The sequence below is a fragment of the Pholis gunnellus genome (genome assembly GCF_910591455.1).
Source record: "Pholis gunnellus genome assembly, chromosome: 18".
Taxonomy (NCBI): Eukaryota; Metazoa; Chordata; class Actinopteri; order Perciformes; family Pholidae; genus Pholis; species Pholis gunnellus.
In genome coordinates, this window is record NC_136545.1 from 17,677,034 (window position 1) to 17,696,982 (window position 19,949).

Here is a 19,949-nt window from a genome sequence, read left to right on the forward strand (position 1 = left end):
ACATACACACACACACACACACACCTTCTTTACTATAACGCTACACCGTGTTCCATGTCGCAACGACATGTAACACTACTCGAGCTTCGCTACAAATTAGCTGGCTATGGTCGCAGCCAGAGGCGGAACATCCACAAAGCGGCGCACAGTCGTTTTTTTTAGCGGCTAAAAACACGGAGCCACTGCGCATTGTCGCACGCACGTCTGCGTTATCTTTGAACCGTTAGTTTCCGCACAGACGCTATATTTAACGATACAAGTGCACGAGACACTCACCCATAGCTCTGACCCCCAGCTCATGGTTCCAGTACGATGTCCTCGGTATAATCCACAACTCGTTTGAGGTGTTTTCAGCGCACACAGCGGCAGACGTGATGTTTCGCCTTCTTGGTGTAATCGCTTAGTCACCGACCGTCTTCTGTTGCAAAAAAAAAAAAGTGCTCCTATGCTCGTTCTTATTTTTTTTGTTTATTTTTTATTTATTTTTTTTATCAACGTCTCATTCTGTCTGATACAAGATGGCCAAGAGCTGCAGCATAATCTTCAAACAGGATAGTCTCGCTATATGCAGCGCGCGCGGGCACCCGCTCCGAGGCAATGACAGCTGCTTTTGCGCGCTCACAGACGAGAGGGAGAAAAAAAAAGAGAGAGGTTGGTGTGTGGAGGGGGGGGGGGAGGTGTCACTGCAGGGTTGTCCAATAAAGCCCTTTACAAATATCGGTGCTCATTCTCTATTCCTTGTGGGCTCGGACCGATGAGAATGCTGAGTGGACGTGGGGGGGACGTGGGCTGCTGGTGGTGGTGGTGGGGGTTCAAAAAGGTCACCACCCTCGGCAGATGTTTCATTGACAAACCCCACGGGGCTTAATACCTACTTTCTCTTTCTGTCTTTCTGTCTTTGTGTCTAAAGCTATCATGCATGAGGTGAGGTGGGACAACACCCCTGGATTTACTCAACACTTACCCAACACAGCAGCCGCAACGTTCACGCACCAACAATCAAGATAGTTCAACAACAAAAAAAGACAGCTATAGCGGACGACTGCAACATAAAAGGGGGATATTAGTATGTAGTGATGGAGGTCTGTGTCTGCAGACAGAACCGCTGGATGCTGTGTTACCATAACCATGACCTGATATGAACTGCCAGTGTATGGAAAACTAGTTCATCATTTATCCCAAGGATGCAACTAATTTAACAACTAATTTAGCAACAACTGTAACTTTATATCTTGTGTTTTTACACTTTCCTGACTTTATAATGACAGCTAATTAAGAATCAGGTTCAGAATACATTCCTACACTTTAGATAAAGCTCTGGACAGTGGATTTGGTCTGAAGAACAGGCAAATGTAGATTGTGTTGACACTCTTTCATCTTTAATATTTTGAAGTGTGTGACAGTTGCCGTAGTCTGTTTCTGTTGTTTGGATGTATTATTGTAACATGTTGTTTTATGCTTCCCTGTTGGCTGTGGTCTCTCTTGAAAAAGTGACTTTTACCTGGTAAATAGGAAAATGATCAAACAATAAAATACTTAAAAAAAAATAGATGTAACTGTATAAGACTAAATGAGCGACATGTATCATTAAGTGGAGTCAAAACAGTTGTTTCGCGGCAAGACAAGTATATCCATACTTATCATTATCATGGTCACTGTGATTAATCATGTGAATCATTAGCATTAAGTTTAATAGAAGTCCATTTCATTGTCAATCCAATGGCCATATTGTTACAACGCTGCCATCTAGTGGTTCATTTCTATACCACAGGGGGCACTAAGAGCTGATGAGAGAACTACAGGAAGGTAGAGAGAGGCCTTTCAGTGAAGGCTTGACAAACAAAAAGATATTCAGATCATAATGCTCAGAACTAACTAGCTTATCATAAGTAAATGTTGACTTTATGCAATTGACTGTTCTCTTAGCAAACTTTTTATTTTTCCAGTGTGCTGGTTTCAGGGTCCTGGAATGGTACATCGCTTACTGACGCACTTTTTATTAGTTACGCCTGTGCTTTTCCTACACCTGAAAATGTCTGCTGTGAAAACTAATCAATTAGAACTAGAGAAGATAACAGATTCCTGAGCTCTGTTGGTAGCATATACAAATGGCAATGGCTAAAAACACACTATCCATTATTCGGGACTATAAGATTTTATGCCCAGCAATGTTAACAGTGTTACCAGGTAACAGCTACCAAATAGAATAAACATCTGTACTTTAAGCCGTTCTTTCATAATTACTCAGGAGGACCAACCCATTTCCAAAATTACATGATATTAGACTGGACTCAAACATGCCCTGAAGGACCATTTAGCCTGTCCATGTTTGGTATTTTTCAGCTCATTTACGATGAATCACCTTTAACTTTCCAATGTGGACCAAATATTTTGAGATCTTTTTAAAAAACATTTTTCCAGGCAGCCATTTGTTTCCACACAGGATCACATTGCAGAGAACCTCAACACGTCCTATTGACTTCATCTGTCTGGATGAACATCTTTAAGTTTTGTTACATAACTGTAGTGATGCAGAGCAGACTCAAATTCAAACCAGTCTTTGCTTTCAACGGCATTACCATCCAATAATAATAATAAAGTTATAATAAAGTTTAAGATAGTTATAGAGATCATGTTTACTGTGATCCATTTAGTTCTAAGTCTCTGCTACAGCAAGGCCGACACCGTAGCACGTGTCTGATTCCACTGAATCAAGTATTAAACGACCTGGAAAACTCGATTTGCAGAGCATTTCTATTGCCTGGCTGTGAAAAACGAAGCATAGAGAAACTCTGATTACAACACACACGAGCCACTCTATTGTCTGCTCAGGTAGACATCACTCCTCTGTCCTATACAGCCTATCAATGCTCTGAACATCGTGCAGAGAACCTTTCAAGGTAATAGGGCAACTTTTTTGTTTATGAAATCACGCATTGTCCCTTTAAGATTACATAATTTGAAATAAAAACGTAGTTTCACCAGCAGGGGGGGCACAAGGTCTTTCAGTGTCAGTGTCAGGCACCACTCTGCATCACAAAACACTGAAATCAAGTCTTTTGAAATCTTAAGCAATAACCATTATTACAGTACGTCCTTTATTAAATGCAAGAAACACCCTGTCTCGTCTGTTTGTAGGTGGAGCAGTGACTTGAATCTGAGGTCTTCCTGGCTCCTCTTTAAAGGGAGAGTGATATGCTTTACCTGACATCAACAGCTTTTACCACCTGCTTTCGGTTTAAATGATGAGATCACGAGTCACCGCTCTTTCCTCTGATCCCACACATCGCCAGATGGCGATCCGCTGACAGCTCGGCCTCTTTATTAATCCAAGTGCACAGGTCTGATAGAGCAACTCCAAATTCAACATCATCCTGTGGCCCAAGCTCTCTGATACCGTGAACATGTGTGAACCCTCTTGTGCTTCAACAGGATGTTTAGCTTGAACAATTCATGGCTCGCTCAGACGTCCAATCACAACAAACCATGTTCAGAACTGGACCTCTGTTTCTCTTGTTCACTCTTCTCAAGGTTTCTCAATAGTTTCTTAATCCTCTGTCAGGTTTTTACAATCTCCAGATGGAGGAGTTTGAGGCCGGAGAGCCTGGATGTGACCCCGAACTCTATTCTACAAGATCTGCATCCTTCCCCTGGTCGTGGATCCATTCCACTACATTTAGACTGCAAGTTTCCCAACAAGCACCGTACCCTCACTGGCTCCTCTCACTGTGGGGCTTCAGAGGATGCAGGATGCAGAGCTGTTGCTCTTTCACCTGGCTAATTTCAGGTGGCTCATTCCTACATTAAATCCGTAAGTCTAAGGTCTACAGAGCAAAGCAGGACAAACAATGGAGTTCTGCAAATTCAAACAAGCATGGCTCTGTAGCCTATGAGTATCATTGAGAACATCACTAATGTGGTGTTACCATGTAATCTCCAATATGTCTCTTTCATTTCCTCAGGAAACTTTCCCTGAATATCTTTCTGTTGTTGCTTGTTGTAGCTTTGATCTTAACAAGCAGAAGTGAAACAACGTGACAGCCGATTACATTTGTGGTTTAGAATAGTAAGAGAAAAAGGAAATGGCAACTTGGATCAGATTTTCTAGAAATATGCAAACTGTATATGTCTACAGTCACGTGGACAAGCTGTATGTTGTTGCTGCATCACCAGGTGGTTGGATTAACAGTTTGCTTGAAACCTTATGTACTTTTGTGAAATCCTCTAAAGTTCACATAAAATGTACAGAATATAGACGGAGGACACAAACACATTCACAAGAACAAATATACCACAAACACACACACCGATACTGAAACAAACACACACCCATGTCTAACACAAACACACTCATGCAAAACTCCAGCACTGGTTGTTCTCAGTGTCAGGTTTCTTCTTTTGTCAATGCATCACATCTTGTGACACTTGAGTGAGTAAGTAAACAGTACATGATACTTTATCATATCTCCGAAGGCACAGCGAACCCTTGTTTAAGCAGCAGAGCAGTAGTTTAAATATGAAATGCTGTTCATCCATCGTCAATAAGGGAAAAGGGAAGTTGTATTCCTTATTTTTGACAGTAAGTTGCAGTAGTGAAATGTTTCCTGTAAGCCAGTGGACTCTGGTCCCAAATATGATCCAAGTAAACATTATGGTGTGCAATTAATTTGCAATTAAAAGAAAGCATTGCAAAGCTCCCCTGTCCTCTATTATGTATACACTGTATGTTTAAACGGTGGATTGTGTATTCATGTAATGTGTTTTGAAGTAGAGTGATGGTGCACCATCTTCCAGAAAAGGTTGGTGTTCATATTTCATCCCACTGTTATCATTGTCATCCTGGATGAGTGCAAACAAGGCTATTGCCCACATTTCTATATTCCTGTCTGTATAGACAGACCAACAAAGACACCTTCATATGATTTTAAATAGGCATTAATCAAGAGCAATGAGGAGAGCTTGCTTTGAGTCTGAGGTTTCTATTCTTGTTTCTTACCACTTAACAGAAGAGCATCCTTTGCTTCTGTGTATTTTGCAAAGAACTGCTTCTGAATGAGGACACCGATGCCAAGTTTAGAGTCTGCCAATGGTTAGGATCACCGCACATATTAAATCAGGATTAATGACCCTAATCTTCCAAATCATGTCAAGTAGAGCCCTTGGACAGGGCTGAAACTTCATAGTCAGGGCCACTGGACAGTGTCAGATTATAGTTTAGGATTGGATTATCACTGATAATCCAATTAGACGTGTTGTGCTTTAATTGGCTGTCAAACTGGTCTAACCCTGTGGAGAGAGTGAATCTATACAGGCCTAGTATAGCAGAGTGGAATTTGAATGTTTGGCCACACGAAACTTGAAATAAAAACCTGCAAGAGCTGTGATTGCGGATATAAATCACCGACTGCTTTGACAGATATTACTAATAATTTAATTGATATGAAATAAACATGCAGCTTGTGACATCAGACCCATAGTGGTCCAGCAACCGGAAATGGAAGAAAAAACACACACACAACCAATGAGGATTTGACTCCACCTCATGATGCCATTTAGCAACAGATGAGCAACAACGATACATGTTCATTTGGGGGCAGCCCGAGACACACATTGCCACCGCCTGGGTGCCCTAAAAGGACAACTTCAGACTGTGTAATGCTCGCCAGGTTCGCGGTGCTTCCCTTTCCTTCTTGCACCGTAGCCTGGCCAGTGTTTTAGCGGCTTTTTCCCCCCACCCCAACTCTCCGTCCAAACCTCGTGTGTTATACAGCTGGCAGGGGGGACTTTCTCCGGGTGGATCGCTATGGATGTGCTATGGGTGGTACCGCTGCTGCTGCTCCCGCTCCTGATGTTGGGCAGCAGCACGTTCGTTTTCTATTTCAAAAAGTGCTTTTACGTCGGCTGGATGATGGTGCTGGCGCTGGTGGCGATCCCTCTGTGCATACTGAAGAGCGGCGGCAGAAGCGTAGAAAACATGCGGTGAGTTTTGTTTGCATAATAAATGTCGCTCGGCGGCGCCGTGTGTCTGACAGCTAGCCAGCGTTAGCCTGCTAGCTGGCTGCCTAGCAGAGGTTTATTATACCAAACATTCCAGATAGCAACGATGCCGGTGTTACCGTAGCGAAGTGTTGTGGTGACATGGGGGCAATGTAACGTCAGGGAGCTTCTAGTCCGACATTTAAAAACCTGTATATCTCACACATGCTAACATTAGCCCCCCTGACACCTTGGCAGCTGAAAAGAAGAATGCTAACATTCAACATGCTCAGTGAACCAAGTCGGGGCTTGTTCTCATGCTAGCCTCAGATAACGGTAATTACATTTCCTGTAAGAATGTCCGTTAACTTATGTTCCCTCCAGTCAAATGCCTGAACATTACTGGCCAAGTTAGACTTGTGTGAGCACATCACATCACAACAAGGCTATCATTGTTTGGCTAACGTTACAGCACCATACACCATACAATTTAAAGTGTATGAATGAGAAGTTGAATCATTAGCTAGGCTACAGTTGGTGGTAGTAGTGGTGGTGGTGGTCTAGTGGTTGTTTATATTACATTAAACAACTAAGTAACGTTACTCACATCCTTTACTCAAGTAAAAGTAACGATACCAAAGTGTAAATACAAGTAAAAGATTGTTAAATTAAGTCTTCAATGTCCTGAAAGATGTTTTTTTTATTGTTGTGAAACACAATAAAGCATATCTTTGTTCTTTATTGTTCTTATTCGTACATGATTAAATCCCACCAGTGCTTCACACAGTTCCAACATGAGGAAGTCTAATCGGCAATATAACTGACTTTTAATGGTCTCTTATCTATAACGGCATCCTATTTCATAAAGTGATCATGTTTTGTATGTAAAGTCAAAGTGTGTAGCAGTTAATTAAACAATATTTCCCCCTGGGATGTCGACGTATAAAGTAGCATAAATTGGATCTACTTAAGTAAAGTACAAGTACCTCAAAAAGGACAGCACTTGACTACATGTACTTAGTTACTTTCCGCCACTAAAACAACTTTAATACAGCTGCACAAACTCTCTATAGGTCACTATATGGTTGGTTATTTCAGGATATTGGTGCTGGCCCAGTGACCTTACCACTGAAGGAAACATGTTATTTTATACCTCACACACACTGATTTGGTCAACTGATACCTGTTGGGGTTGAAATGTACGCCTCCAGTGTCAGTGTCCACTTGTTTGCTGGGGTATTTTTGTTGTGGTTAAACCTAGATGGATTACTGTTCTTGTGATTACCTTGACGGGACGGATGCCAAATGGCAAGTTTCTCCCTGATTAGATTCGGGTTGCTGAATAGTTCTCAGGCCCATCCGCCGTGCAACCTCACTTGGCCTCGATCTGCTGACGGCAGCCCTGTCGGTTATCACAGCAGACCTCGCCGCCTCGCTGCTCTTGTAATAACTGTTTCGCTGGCATGCTAGCCAATGGCCGTGGTGTCGTGTTGCACCAGTGTGCCGTTCTGTCTGCTCAAGGGTTATCTGGACCTGTTGACTGTGACAAAGTGACTGAATCGGGGTCAGAACTTGCACGGGGAGTGAATGGGATGTTTTGGATGTACGTTCTAAGCACCGGCCACCTCTGGAATGAAAGAGCGCTGTGATTCATGAAGGACAGAGTCGTGTTTCACAGGCATTCGCTGTCGGACACGCAGAGGCCTGAATATTGGGGGTTGACGACTTGGAGGACTTGAATGCAACACAGTGAACTATGGTGGGGCCAGAACAGACCTCTGCACTGTGAAAAGCACCCATAGAACTCTAACATCGTACTTGCATTTCCTGAAACTCTCTTGTTGGTTTTCAGTTTATCGTCGGTGGTTGTGCAGAGTCTACATAGACATACTCTCACACACATATACTTTTACTCCAATGTTAATTATCAGGTAGGATCTCATGACAACAGAGGCTTAGTTTTCTCATTCCCAATTGCTTGAGCTCAGGTTCCATACTGTGTAAAGGCCTAACATCAGTGGGAGACTACCATTGTTGCTGTCTGTTTGACTAAGCAGTAATGTTGTCACTCAGACCGTTGAGTCACTCATTTCCCGTGTCCCTGCCTTTCTGAATGAATTAGTCTTCCACTGTGTCACTGTGATCACGTGACCACGTCCCTGTCTATAACAGCTCCCTGACCTTTAGCACTTGAATTAGCTTCGCTAGTGGTTTCTTGGTACAATGCTTATCGTTTTTTTTTAACCTGAGTGCAGCCAGGTTAAATTGAATCTGGTAGCAAGTCAGCCTAAATGTCATTATATGGTTCCGTAGGAAAATGTACTTACTTAGAGACTGATGATGAAATGAACCAGAGGAAAAGCTGAGTGGTTTGGCCATAAAAAGTACCAACCAAGGCCATTTCCTTCCCCTTGAGCGATCTTACAATTGCTGCAACACAGTCTAGTTCAAAAGCCACTGGTTACGCAATGACTCAGCCAGAGTGTGTTATCACTGCTGTGTCAAAAGATAACGTCAAGACTGTGTTCTGGCTGAAAGGTTAACATTATCTTACTATAGTTCACCAATTAAACGCACACAATGTGCAAGGCGAGATGATTGCATTAGGAGTCACAAGGTAATGAGCACAAGTGATGTCTTCAAGAGCTTCCTCATGTCTTTGATGAACATTGTGAGCTTTACCTTTTGATATTTTCATTAAAATCACTTTGATTTGATGACCAAAAATAGAAGGTACAACAGTTTTCGATGCTGGGTCATCATTACCCAGCCACTTGCAAATAGTGAAAGAACTAAAGCGTGGCAAGAGTTAGTAGAGTAATCCTAAAACATTTAAGTACAGTATAGAAAAGCTAGCTAGATACATCAGGGAAAAAATGGGTTGCACAAGAGTGTTTAACCACGAATGTAGCGATCAGGTAGCTAATGATGCACGTTGTTCCTGTCTAGCGTAGACGAGCGGATGACGTGATCTTGTATTGGTGCAGAGACTCGCATACTCCAATACCATTCAGCTTTTTACGATGTATTGGAGGCATTTTCAATAAAAGTATCTGAACAAACCTCATTTTCCAGGCGTTGCAAACAAAAAGTTCCAAATTTAATTTCTTCAACTCAAAATGTAAACTTCCATTAATAAACCTACTCCCAGGTTTAACTTTTACCTGCTGCACTTACTGTATTATAATGAAAAAATGCCATTCATTCACCTTGGTATCATCTCTTTTAGCGGCATTAGCTCTTAGTAGTAATGGATCAGTGAATTAATTGAGTTGTAATTGTTTATTTCCCATAATTTCACATGAAATGTACAATTGCTTTGCTGATCAAGTCAGTAGTAGTCAATCAGAGCCTCCCCAAATCTGTAAAGCTTTACCCTCTCAAGGCATTGTTTGAGCAACAACAAGATGTCGATCAGACCCATGTGATCTCTCACCCTCCCCCTCCTCATTCACAGCTAAGAGCCTTTCCAAAAGAGTGTTTATGAGCCGTAAATGCTCTCTTTGGTCTCTTTTAATGATCAGCTCTGGCATCAGGGTGAAATAACGGCCATTATAATGTACTCAGTGACTTCTCCTGTTTTCAGTCCCATCATTATTGGGAGCGTAGCCAAAGAGGATTACCACCGCAAGAGCTTTGATCATTTCACTTGGGATAGAATATTGGAAATTACGCTTAAATGTTTGATCATTACATGCATTACGACATGCATTGTGTGCTAAATGCGGACATTTAAAATAATTTCTTTTACATAATGTGCTTTAATATTTAATTTACAACATTATAAGCATGTTGCTTTCAAGGTATTTAGCTGACGCTCTATCTTGAATGCTCCAACCTAAAAGAAAATTGGAAGGCCTTTTTTAAAATGAGAGCATGTTAGGACAAGAAAAGGGGGGAGAAGGAGAAGTTTGGGAATGTGACTCACTGATGAGGAAGGGACATTTTCTCTAGAGGGTTTGAGGGAGTGACTCCAATGTTTTTTTCCTTAGAGGGCAGGTCATTTAAGTTGGTGGTGTGTTATTTTCAGTATCTCTACATCTTGTTGAGCTCTATGATTCAGGAGAAATCCCGCAACAGTGCTTTCATAGCATGGCCGCTCTCACACAGTGCATCTGTAGAGCAGTCTGAATCTGTAAATAGCTGCCGCTTCAAGAGAATAGGCATCATTTTCATGGAATGAACTTTCATGGAATGGGTGCTTCTTGCCGTTGACTTAAAAGTCTCTGTGGGATCTCTGTCTTCCGGCTCCCAACCGCGCTACCATAGCGCGTCATTTGCGGGATCTTCAGGAGACTTAGTCCTCAAACCCTCAGATGAAGCACTGACCGTAGCTTCACAGCCGTTTTGTACGATAGTGTTACTACTTTACTGCTGCCTTTTGGCTCTAAGAGGGAAAAAGAGGTTAGACCCGATCGACTGGTGATCAAATTAAGGCTCAGAAATGGAGCGCCGATGTGGAGCTGGCCTGCACATTAAATGCCAAGGCTCTCTTTTCAGCCCTACACGTCGACATCAGAGTTCACATCCATTTTACATTGGCTGCCATGCTGTGTGTTTGAGGTGAGGGAAGGGTATTGATTGAGGACATAGCAGGCTTTCAAAAGCCTTCCAGGGGCCAAAAGGGAAAATATCATGGATGTGAGTCAGTGCTTGATGGGAAAGGATCTCCAGTTGATGGAAGTAAAAGCATGACCTGGAGCTGTTTGTTTACGACCACATTAAACGTGGATTATCTTAACAGAGTTCAGAACGGTTATCTTCTTTCTCTCTGCCGAGGTTCTGTCAAGATAAACTCTTGACAGTGTGAAAAATGTGATTTTTTTTTTTATGGTATATACTTGACACATTAGCCGTAACAACTGTATATACAAATAAAGGGAAGTCTGTGCCCCAAAAATAAACGAATGCAGCTTTGATATGATCCATTGTAAAGTTATGTCGGTTAGATCTGCAAAAAAGTGATTGATACGTTTATTTTCTTTCATTTTTCGCCATCAAAAAGGCTCAAGCTGTGAAATTTAACAAATAAAACAATTCATCAATTAATTGAGAATATAATCTGCAGATTAATCATTCATGAAAATATGTTAGTAGTTTCAGCCCTAATGTGTACATATTATAATGGGATAATTACTTTATTTTAGATATTTAGAAAATTAGTGTTCAAATTGGAATAGTGAACATATTTATTTCACCAAATATTTAAAAAAGCATAAATTAATTTACTGAAAGTGAACTGAACGAAACACTAATCCAGCCTTTCCCCTCCACTGCTGTGCGCTGTCACTGTATTGATTACATCTGATAAATCCACAGATTGGCAGCATTGAATCACATTGTCAGGTCATAACTTAGATCTTACATTTTAGTTTTGTTTTGTGTTTTTATTTTGCAGAGGCAGATGGCAGGACATTGTTTCTCAAAGCTCATTGGAGCGTTATTCTCACTGCAGGCAATTATTTAACCAACCAAGAAACAAACGAAGCTAATGGGGATGTTGCACCGCGTTAATCTACCAGATGTCTTGTTTAAGACGGTCATGATTGTCTGATTTAGGTCAAACTTTCAATATTTGAGCTGGCATTCTTACACTATACTGTAATATATTTAGCAGGCTTTTTAAATCCCACTATTCTCTCCAACTTATCTTTGCAGGGTTCTGATTAAGAATATGCAGCGTGACTCTGAACCGTAACCTGTGCTTATTAAGGACTGTAATTAACCTTTCTTCCCCCCCCCTCAGGATTATCCGGGTCCTGGTTCGTCACGTGAAGTACTTCCTGGGTCTTCGGTTTGACGTGAGCGGCTGGGAGCATCTGCAGACGGAGGGACCTTATGTCATCGTCTCGAACCACCAGAGCTCCTTGGATGTTTTGGGTGGGTTGCTGCAATGCCTCCATGTGTGACGATAGATGTGTAAAACAGGTGCATGTTTTCCCTCTTTTGGGCTTGCAGAAGAATACATATTTAGATCTGAAATAGAACAATGACTATATTGTTAAGTGCTGACTTTCAGCTATAATTTGGGAGTGTTGACGTCTATATTCTGTGAGCTCTGCAGGAATCATTGCGCTCTTCAAACACTGGAGAGACGGACACACTTTCACACCAGATCTTTAGATAGCTTCCAATATTAAACTTGTTGTATTAGATATTTTTCTGCATAATTGAGTCATTGTGAATGTGGTTTAAACGTAAGATACACATGTTGAGAGGTTTGGAAAGGCAGCCATCTATTTTTAAATTCTGACAGAAAATACGTTATTGGTTCATACTGAGAAATGGTGCAAGGCGGTTGTGCAAACGGCAGCTTTTGGTCTACTTCTTGTTGGTTTTGGCCCCTGGTCTCCTGATGCTCTAGTAAAACCAGGTTTAAGGGTCGTACATTCAGCCAGCCCACCTTGAGCAATTTAAAACTCTGGCAGTGTTTTTGGAACGTTTCAGCTGAAAGCAGGAGTCCTCTGTAGTAGAGGCAGCAGTCGCTGACGAAAGAAGTGGAACGATGCACTGGTTGAGCTCTGACAGTGGGGAATTCACTCTGGCCAGCAAGCTGTTATTGCCCAATAGAACCAACGAGGACTTTCCCCCCCCTCCTCTGCTGCCCGGTGCTTCATGAAAACCTGTCTGGGTGAATCATTCCATCCGTGAACTGATGAAACACCGAGCCTGCTTTGAGTGCACTGACTGCTGACCTGGATGAGCTCACTGGCAGTGACACAGGAAAGCATCCCCTCACACTGTACACAGATAGTGACTGCCTGATGACCTGAATGTATTTCTCACACCCCTCGATGTCGGACCACGTCCTCAAGTCGGCTAATTCAGGAAAACACAGTTAACACGTGTCGGGGGGGGTTTGTGTTGACATTTTCCGTTTTTCGGGGTAACGTCAAAGTTACCAAAACCACCTTCAGGTTTCTGGAATCTGCGAAGTCCGTCGTTAATAAAGTCCATCGTTGATAAAGTCCAGCGTTAATAAAGTCCATCGTTAAGTCCATTGCAGGATTGACTTCTTGTGCCAGCTGAGGGAGTTCACCCTTACGTTTGCTGTCTGCACATTCATGTACAAAGCATTCGACTACGTCACGTCAAGGTTTCAATGTTCACCGGACACGTTTCAGAAGCAGAGCATCTGTTCTTTATCAGCTTCATTTATGACATCGTTTAGACTTGTCTTGCTGACGTTTGTTGTGTTTTTTACGAGCATGAATACATGTTGGCAGCAAATTTTTAAATGGAGGAACAGACGGACCTTTTGTTGCTTCAACATGTCTCATCATTCATTTTAAAGTTAATCTAGCCAATTTCACAGCACATCTGTTGTGATTAACCCTTTAAAAAAAATTAAAAATCATATTGTCTGATGATCATAACCATGGATTACATGGAACGGTGTTATGTAATTAGGATTTTTAAAAAAGGTAACTACTCTGTTACAGTTACAGAAATAATAGATGTAATCAGATTACTAAAACATTTGGTAATCCAAAAGTAGCATAAATTACTTTATTATTGTGAATGCTTGGATTAGTTTACAGAGTTAACTTTTAATTGTATCATATTACAACCCGTCCAACCTTGATCATAGGATAATGATTTTATCTGCAACCTAGCAGCTTGCTAATGACTGCTGGTCATCGCAGTGTTCATGAGCTGCAACTAATCTTCATAACCGTTCTGTTGTCTGACAACGGAGACGGGACAATATGTAAATGAGAACCGCTGTATTGTAAATACGTCAGCGTTGAATCAGTATTCGTGGTCACAGAGAGCAGGATTGTCTCTGGCGGCTGCGGTAGAGCTGGAATGCGACGTGTCCACATCCTGTTTACATTGCCTGTTGGTCTGGTTTGGATCGGCCACCAAACAATTCAAGAACGGACTCTAAAGCAATTCAGGACTGCTAAAGACATCGTTGGTGCCACCTTACATCTCCCGATAAGGGAAAGTCGGGACACACAACGCTCACACCAGGGCCAACTTATAACGTTAAGACCCGGCCGTCACGTGTATACCACACAAACTTTAATCCTTATTCTAGGAGGAACGGTCCGAGATGTGAGTGTTGAGGACACTTGATTTGGCAGATGTATGGTTTCTCTCCGTTTGTGCCTGTGAGAGTGAAGATGTTTGTTAGTGCCGGTAATTGACAAGGGAAGGCCTCGAGGCCAAAGTGGTGACAGCACGGGGAGAGCTAGGCCTCTAATTAGTGCTGAGGACAGTCGGCATGTGTCCGATTTTTGCGTCCAAGTGGCCATGCCAACCGCTACACCCAGCCATTATTAGCTGCTCATCCCTGAGCTGACGTGATAAGATCACCTCCACAGCTTGGTTTCAAGTCTCTCTCTCTCTGCTGTCATTTCGCTTCGTTCTCTCATATTGTGTGTGTCGGACATCTTAACACTCCTTTTATCTGCTGGACCAGCTGCTTTCACACCAAATTTAATCAATCATGTCTGACTATCAGTAAAGTGAGGTTTTTCTCCAACATCACATGTATTCCCTGCGGACTTTACACTGTACGTGATGAAATCCAGGCTCTGACGAGGCCCTAGAGGGAGAAACTGGGAACATGCTGTATACGTTAGAGACACGGGACGGATCAAAGTTTCAAATTTAGTAAAACAATATAATGTAATTCAGGCTTATGGTCTATTAGGATAGGGTCTACATGATTCAATTAGTTGACGTCTTATTCCTCAAACTTTGAAAGAGTGATACTGCTCAGTGCTCACAGTGTGTGAACAAAACTACAGATGCTAATTCTTGCTTTGGAAATCACTAAAGGTATAATCACGTTTTCAATTTAGTCTCAATAAAGTTTCGAATGACGACTAAGCTTAATTCTTTTCTTACATGTTCTGTGTTTCTCAGGCCTGATGGAGATCCTACCAGACCGCTGCACCATGATTGCCAAGAAGGAGTTGATCTACGCCGGCACAGTGGGTCTCATCTGCTGGCTGGGCGGCATCGTCTTCATCAACCGCAAGAAGACGAACGACGCCAAGAACGTCATGGCTGACGCCGCCAAAACCATGTTGGACGATCAGGTAACGTGAATCCTGTCAACACAGGATACGCCGTCATCAGTGGGGGTAGAAGGAGCTATGTTTATCTGGGTTGAAGTGATGGTTTGTCCCTGAAGAACTAGTCCTTCATGCTTTATATCATGTTAACTTGACTTAGTTATTTGTGCTTTACTTAGTTTTTCCTCCGCTCTTAAACTGAGAGATGACATTGGATGATTAAATCGTTGTTCCTCTCCCCCCCATTGTCCTCTGACCTCCACAGATTCGTCTGTGGGTGTTCCCCGAGGGAACTCGGAACCAGACCGGCGACCTGCTGCCCTTCAAAAGAGGGGCTTTCCACCTGGCAGTGCAGGCACAAGTGAGTTCCTCTGACATCCCTAAAATTCACTTGTGTTTGGGTGTCTGTGTACTGAGGCAGAGCCAGTGTGACCTATCGTATCCGTATCCCATGTGAATTAAGACTTAATGCACATCCTCGTCTTGTTCATTCACTTAACCACGCTGGCAAAAATGGGTTGCGACGATATACCGGCTGAAGAGCAACTACGGCAGCAAGGTGCTGATTCTCGACACAGGGGGGCGCTATCGGCCTAATGTGGCACAAGGCAACATTATGATTTAACCAAATCCAACATACGAGTGGAGCCAGGAATGCCTTGAAGTGCTCCAGAGTAGTTCGGACTGTCCGAGCACTTTCATCGAGATATTTCTGTCTCGGCCATTTGTGAAATTGTCCTCAACTCTGCACGCAAAACGATTTTGAGGGATGTCATACAACATAGAATGACTCCAGAGTAATTGGCGGCTCAGCTGTGTGTGTTTTCGGAGCTCTATCTCTTAATGCATGCAGGTGGGGGGTCTCTGTTCGTAGCACACGCTCGGGGGGGGGGGGGGGGGGTCCGGCAGGTGGAATGAATTAAAAAAACATCGTTGAATGAGATCTGGCCAGAAAACCGCAACGTGGTTGGCCCCAGACAAAAAATGTAGTGGCGTGCTTGTAATGTGTGAGCCAGTCTGTGGTGTGTGTGAGCCCATTTTTTTTCTTATTTTGCTGCTAGAGATTAACATCGGTTTGGTTCACAAATGCACTGAGAGGCTAGAAAAATACAGTCCTGCTGCTCCTTATTAGCAAACACATCTTCTATAGGGGCTCTGTTGGCGCTACAGCTCCTACGTGATTAGAGGTTATACACGGTGTTTGCATGTTCGATGATTTACTTTGGATTGTGTGTGTTGGCGTTGCGGTGGTGTAATTTGATGTCTAGAGAAAACACTGTTTTGGTTTTGAACATGGAGTCTTTCTATCTCTCTGTGTCGGCTTCTGCTGAGCTGCAGCGCGCTCTTTTCCATTTGTACCCGGTCGGCCAGATTGAGTGGAAGCAGGACAGCCCCCAGGGGGAGCCACGTTTGGCTCAGCCAGTCCCGTCGAAGGGGCCGCTCGGGGGGCCTCGAGAGTGCGACTCGGCCTCTATTAGTTGAGGAGATGGAGATCGCTGATGTCGTGCTGTGTGTGTGTGTGGGGGAGAGAGAGAGGTGGAGAGAGAGACAGTGATGTCGGTTCAGTCAAGCATTGCTGTCGGTTTGTTTCTCATCTTTTGGCTTTGGTTTAGATGAAAGAAAATGGTCAAAGTAAAGTCTCGGAGTCAGATTATTCCAGATTTGTGTGCTTAATATGAAGATAAGAGGTGATGATGATACTGTCTGATCTGCTTTCCTCTTGTTTTTCAGGTACCCGTCATACCCATCGTTTTTTCCTCCTATCGCAACTTCTACCTACGGAAAGAAAAGCAGTTCAACTCGGGTAACGCCGCTTGCTTGTCCTATTTTTTTTTTTTTTTTTTTTTACTTGATGTTGCCTGAGACTTCTGACCGTGAAGTTTTGTGCCTCCACAGGGACCATCAGAGTGAATATCCTTCCAAAGATCGAGACCAAGGGGATGACGCCGGACGACGTTGCGTCCCTCTGCGACAAATCCTTCGACGTGATGCGCGCTGTCTTCCTGAACGTCTCCGACTCCAAACCCACGAGCAACGGGCCGTCGAGGCACTGAACCTTTACCAAATGCTCCCGCCTCTTTTTTTCCTCCTATGTCCCCGTCTGAGACCCGTCCCTTTCCTCCCCCTCCTCCGCTCTCCCCAGGTTGTCCCATTACCTGGTCAGGAAAACAACATGACACCCGGTCTCTCGTCATGAACTCTCTTCTTGTCTAGTCGACGCCTGGTCCGGTCCACACAGCCCGGTCGGTCCTGACCCTCACTGTGCCTGCAGCAGCAGCAACAGCAGCAGCACCAGCAGCAGCGCTGCTCTGCACGCCGTGAGCGGAGTGACGGACGGCAAGCCGAACAGTATAGATGTGTGTTGTTCTCCATGCATGTCTTTTTGGATTGCTCGGTCCACCTTCATCTTTGCTTTGCTCTCTGGCTTTGTAAGCCTGGCTTTTTTTTTTTTTTTTTATCATTATAATCTTACTTTATCACCATTTTGTACTTTTGTTTAGCAGATAATATTTGGCTTTTTCTTCTCTTCTGAAATGTCAGTGGATGTTCATTTGTGCATCTCTTACTGCCGTTATTTGAGATATCCTTGGGCACTCTTGCACAAACCAATTCAAAGTACCCCATCTTCCTTCCTTCCTTGCTTCCTTTCCTTTTAGTGTGCTCTCTCCCTTTCTGCATTCCAGTCTCCTGCCTAAAGACTAAAGGCGCGGGCTCTCCACGAGTGTGTGGAGGTGAGAGGTCGATCCGCGGACTTCTCAAGTTCGGTCGCTATGAATTCAAGTCTATATCCATATTGGCTCTTCAACCCGATGACATGACATACTTCATGATGTCAGCGAGCAAGGAATTCAAGAGTACACGATGCAGTGTGTAGCGGTAGCACCCATCTGTACCGAATTACTGGACTTACGTGGACTGATGGGTTTTCAATGTTGTGCATTGTGGGTGTATCATATGCATTCAGTCAGTTTCTCTCCAAAAAAAAGGTTCGGAATAACCTGCGTGCAGCATTAAGCAACAAGTGTCTTCTCGCTGTCATTTTGCTTTTCTATTTATTTCGTCATCAGATAATCATGTTTGTGTTGTTGCTCCTCGGTAAGGAACTCACAAGTGAACCTGTTTAAGATGTGTCAAAAAAGGTGAGTTCATGTTGTGCAATGTCCAACTGTGTTAAGCATTACTGTTCCAAAGTGCAAGCTACCTGCTGTGCCATGACTAAGTGTTTTGGGGACGTTTTCAATGAAAGCCCATTATGATCAGGCTATGACCTGCTTAGCCAGCCAATCAGTGACTGATCTCACTTTACCAATGATATAAGGTAGCTCTTATAGTCGGGATGAGGGTCAAATCGTGAGATGATTTTCGATCTCAAGCGTTTGTTTTTTGGCTTTTGTCTGATTTAATTTGTGCTGATTAACTTGAAGGTTCACTAATTACTAACAAACCCGGCTTACGTCTAGTCTGCACCTCTGAAGGGTTGTCCCGGTTTAGTTTTATCAATAGGAAAGTGAATAACATCGTTTTAGCTGTGATGATTGAGCTGTTACTAAACCTCATATGAGAGCATTGGATTATTTAAACGACATTTCGCCTTAAGTTTGATTGGTTGTTTGTTTTTTGGCTAGTTTGCTTTTGCTCATTGTTTTTGTAAAATGTACAGACAACGACTTCTAACCGCATAGAACCGACTGAACTGTTTTCGTTTACATCCAGGTCTTTTTATTTCACGTTGCTCTCTGCCTTTTATACGGTTTGCAAAATCACTTATTTTGCCGCTTTAGCCCATCAAACGATATCTGAGAATGTATTTCAGCATTCAGGACATTTGTGTACGACTAATTGCATCTTATCCTTCCGTTTCTTTGATTTGATTTTTGATTAACGTGGGATGTTTTATTTCATACAGTTGGCGTCACATCTAGAACATGTTTATTTTGACCATTAAATGCTACAATTAGGCTGACACAAGCACATAAACCTTCTGAGGAGATCTTCTTGTTATGGATTTATTAATACTTTGGTACTGAGCCTGGACACTGCTGAGTGCAACAGTGATACCTGCTGAGCTTTAAGTTCAAGGCCAGTATAGAATACAGCCCAAATAATACTAACAGATCAAATTCTGTTTTTGCTTTTTTATTGAGTTTGATTATATTTATTGAGTTTTATCTGTGAGGGCAGATTTATACCTTTTGCAGCAAGTGGTTTGAATGTTATAAAGTACTCTACCAAATTTATTTCTTCCAAAATATGACCTAAACGATATAAAGTTTGCTAAAGGAGTGTTTTACCCATTTATTTCCTGTTTCTTTCTTGGTTATTTTGTAATACAAATGTGTGATTTGTAAGCTTCGTGTCAGGAGCTTGAACCGGTGGCGAACAGGCTCTGCAACAACCCGGCTGGTTGGTTTGGGCGATTGTTTACGAAGTAAGATACTGTAAGATGAAATATTCAAAGTATTCTAAACCCTAATAAAGCACTTTTCATGCTGAGTTTGGGCGAAAAAAAATAAACAAGGACTTTCAAGTTTTCTCTGATTTTCACCAAAGCTATTAAAAGTGTAATTGTTGCTTTACATGGACATGAGAAACGGAGCAGACATCCTGCAGAGCCGTGTGTGTGTGTGTGTGTGTGTGTGTTACTGACTGTGTGTCTTTAAATATGCACACATGGTGTAGACGCCCATCATACTATCTGGTTAGTATTGACGATGTAGTGTTCTTGATTTCACCTTTTCTGGGTAAAAGTGAATGCTTTGCAAAAGAATAAATAAAAATCAAATTTCTTTTTTTCTTAAGTGGCCGTGCAGTGAAATTCCTGCTTTGCCTTCCTCAGTGATGCTAGTCAGCGGTGGAAAGTAACTAAGTACATATACTCAAACTCTGCTTAAGTACAATTTAGTACTTTACTTCAGTATTTTAATTTTCTGCTACATTGATATT

The 19,949-nt window shown here is 42.6% G+C and overlaps 2 protein-coding genes across 11 annotated transcripts in view; one reads left to right on the top strand and one right to left on the bottom strand.

The window, feature by feature from the left end:
• fnbp1b (formin binding protein 1b) overlaps window positions 1–596 on the bottom strand; it is a 52,271-nt gene extending 51,675 nt beyond the window's left edge. For all 10 annotated transcript variants that reach the window (XM_079178911.1, XM_079178910.1, XM_079178918.1 and 7 more), the window contains exon 1: window positions 277–596. In XM_079178911.1, the coding sequence (XP_079035037.1) occupies window positions 277–300 (24 nt within the window). In that variant the 5' untranslated portion in view covers window positions 301–596. The remainder of the gene's footprint in view (window positions 1–276) is intronic.
• A 5,207-nt stretch (window positions 597–5,803) lies between these two features.
• agpat2 (1-acylglycerol-3-phosphate O-acyltransferase 2 (lysophosphatidic acid acyltransferase, beta)) lies at window positions 5,804–19,732 on the top strand (the record flags this gene model as incomplete). Its single annotated transcript, XM_079178450.1, has 6 exons — window positions 5,804–5,979; window positions 11,723–11,856; window positions 14,854–15,029; window positions 15,271–15,366; window positions 16,737–16,809; window positions 16,902–19,732. 6 exons carry the CDS (start codon window positions 5,804–5,806, stop codon window positions 17,057–17,059), a joined length of 813 nt encoding a protein of 270 aa, XP_079034576.1. The 3' UTR covers window positions 17,060–19,732.
• Window positions 19,733–19,949: the final 217 nt, after the last annotated feature.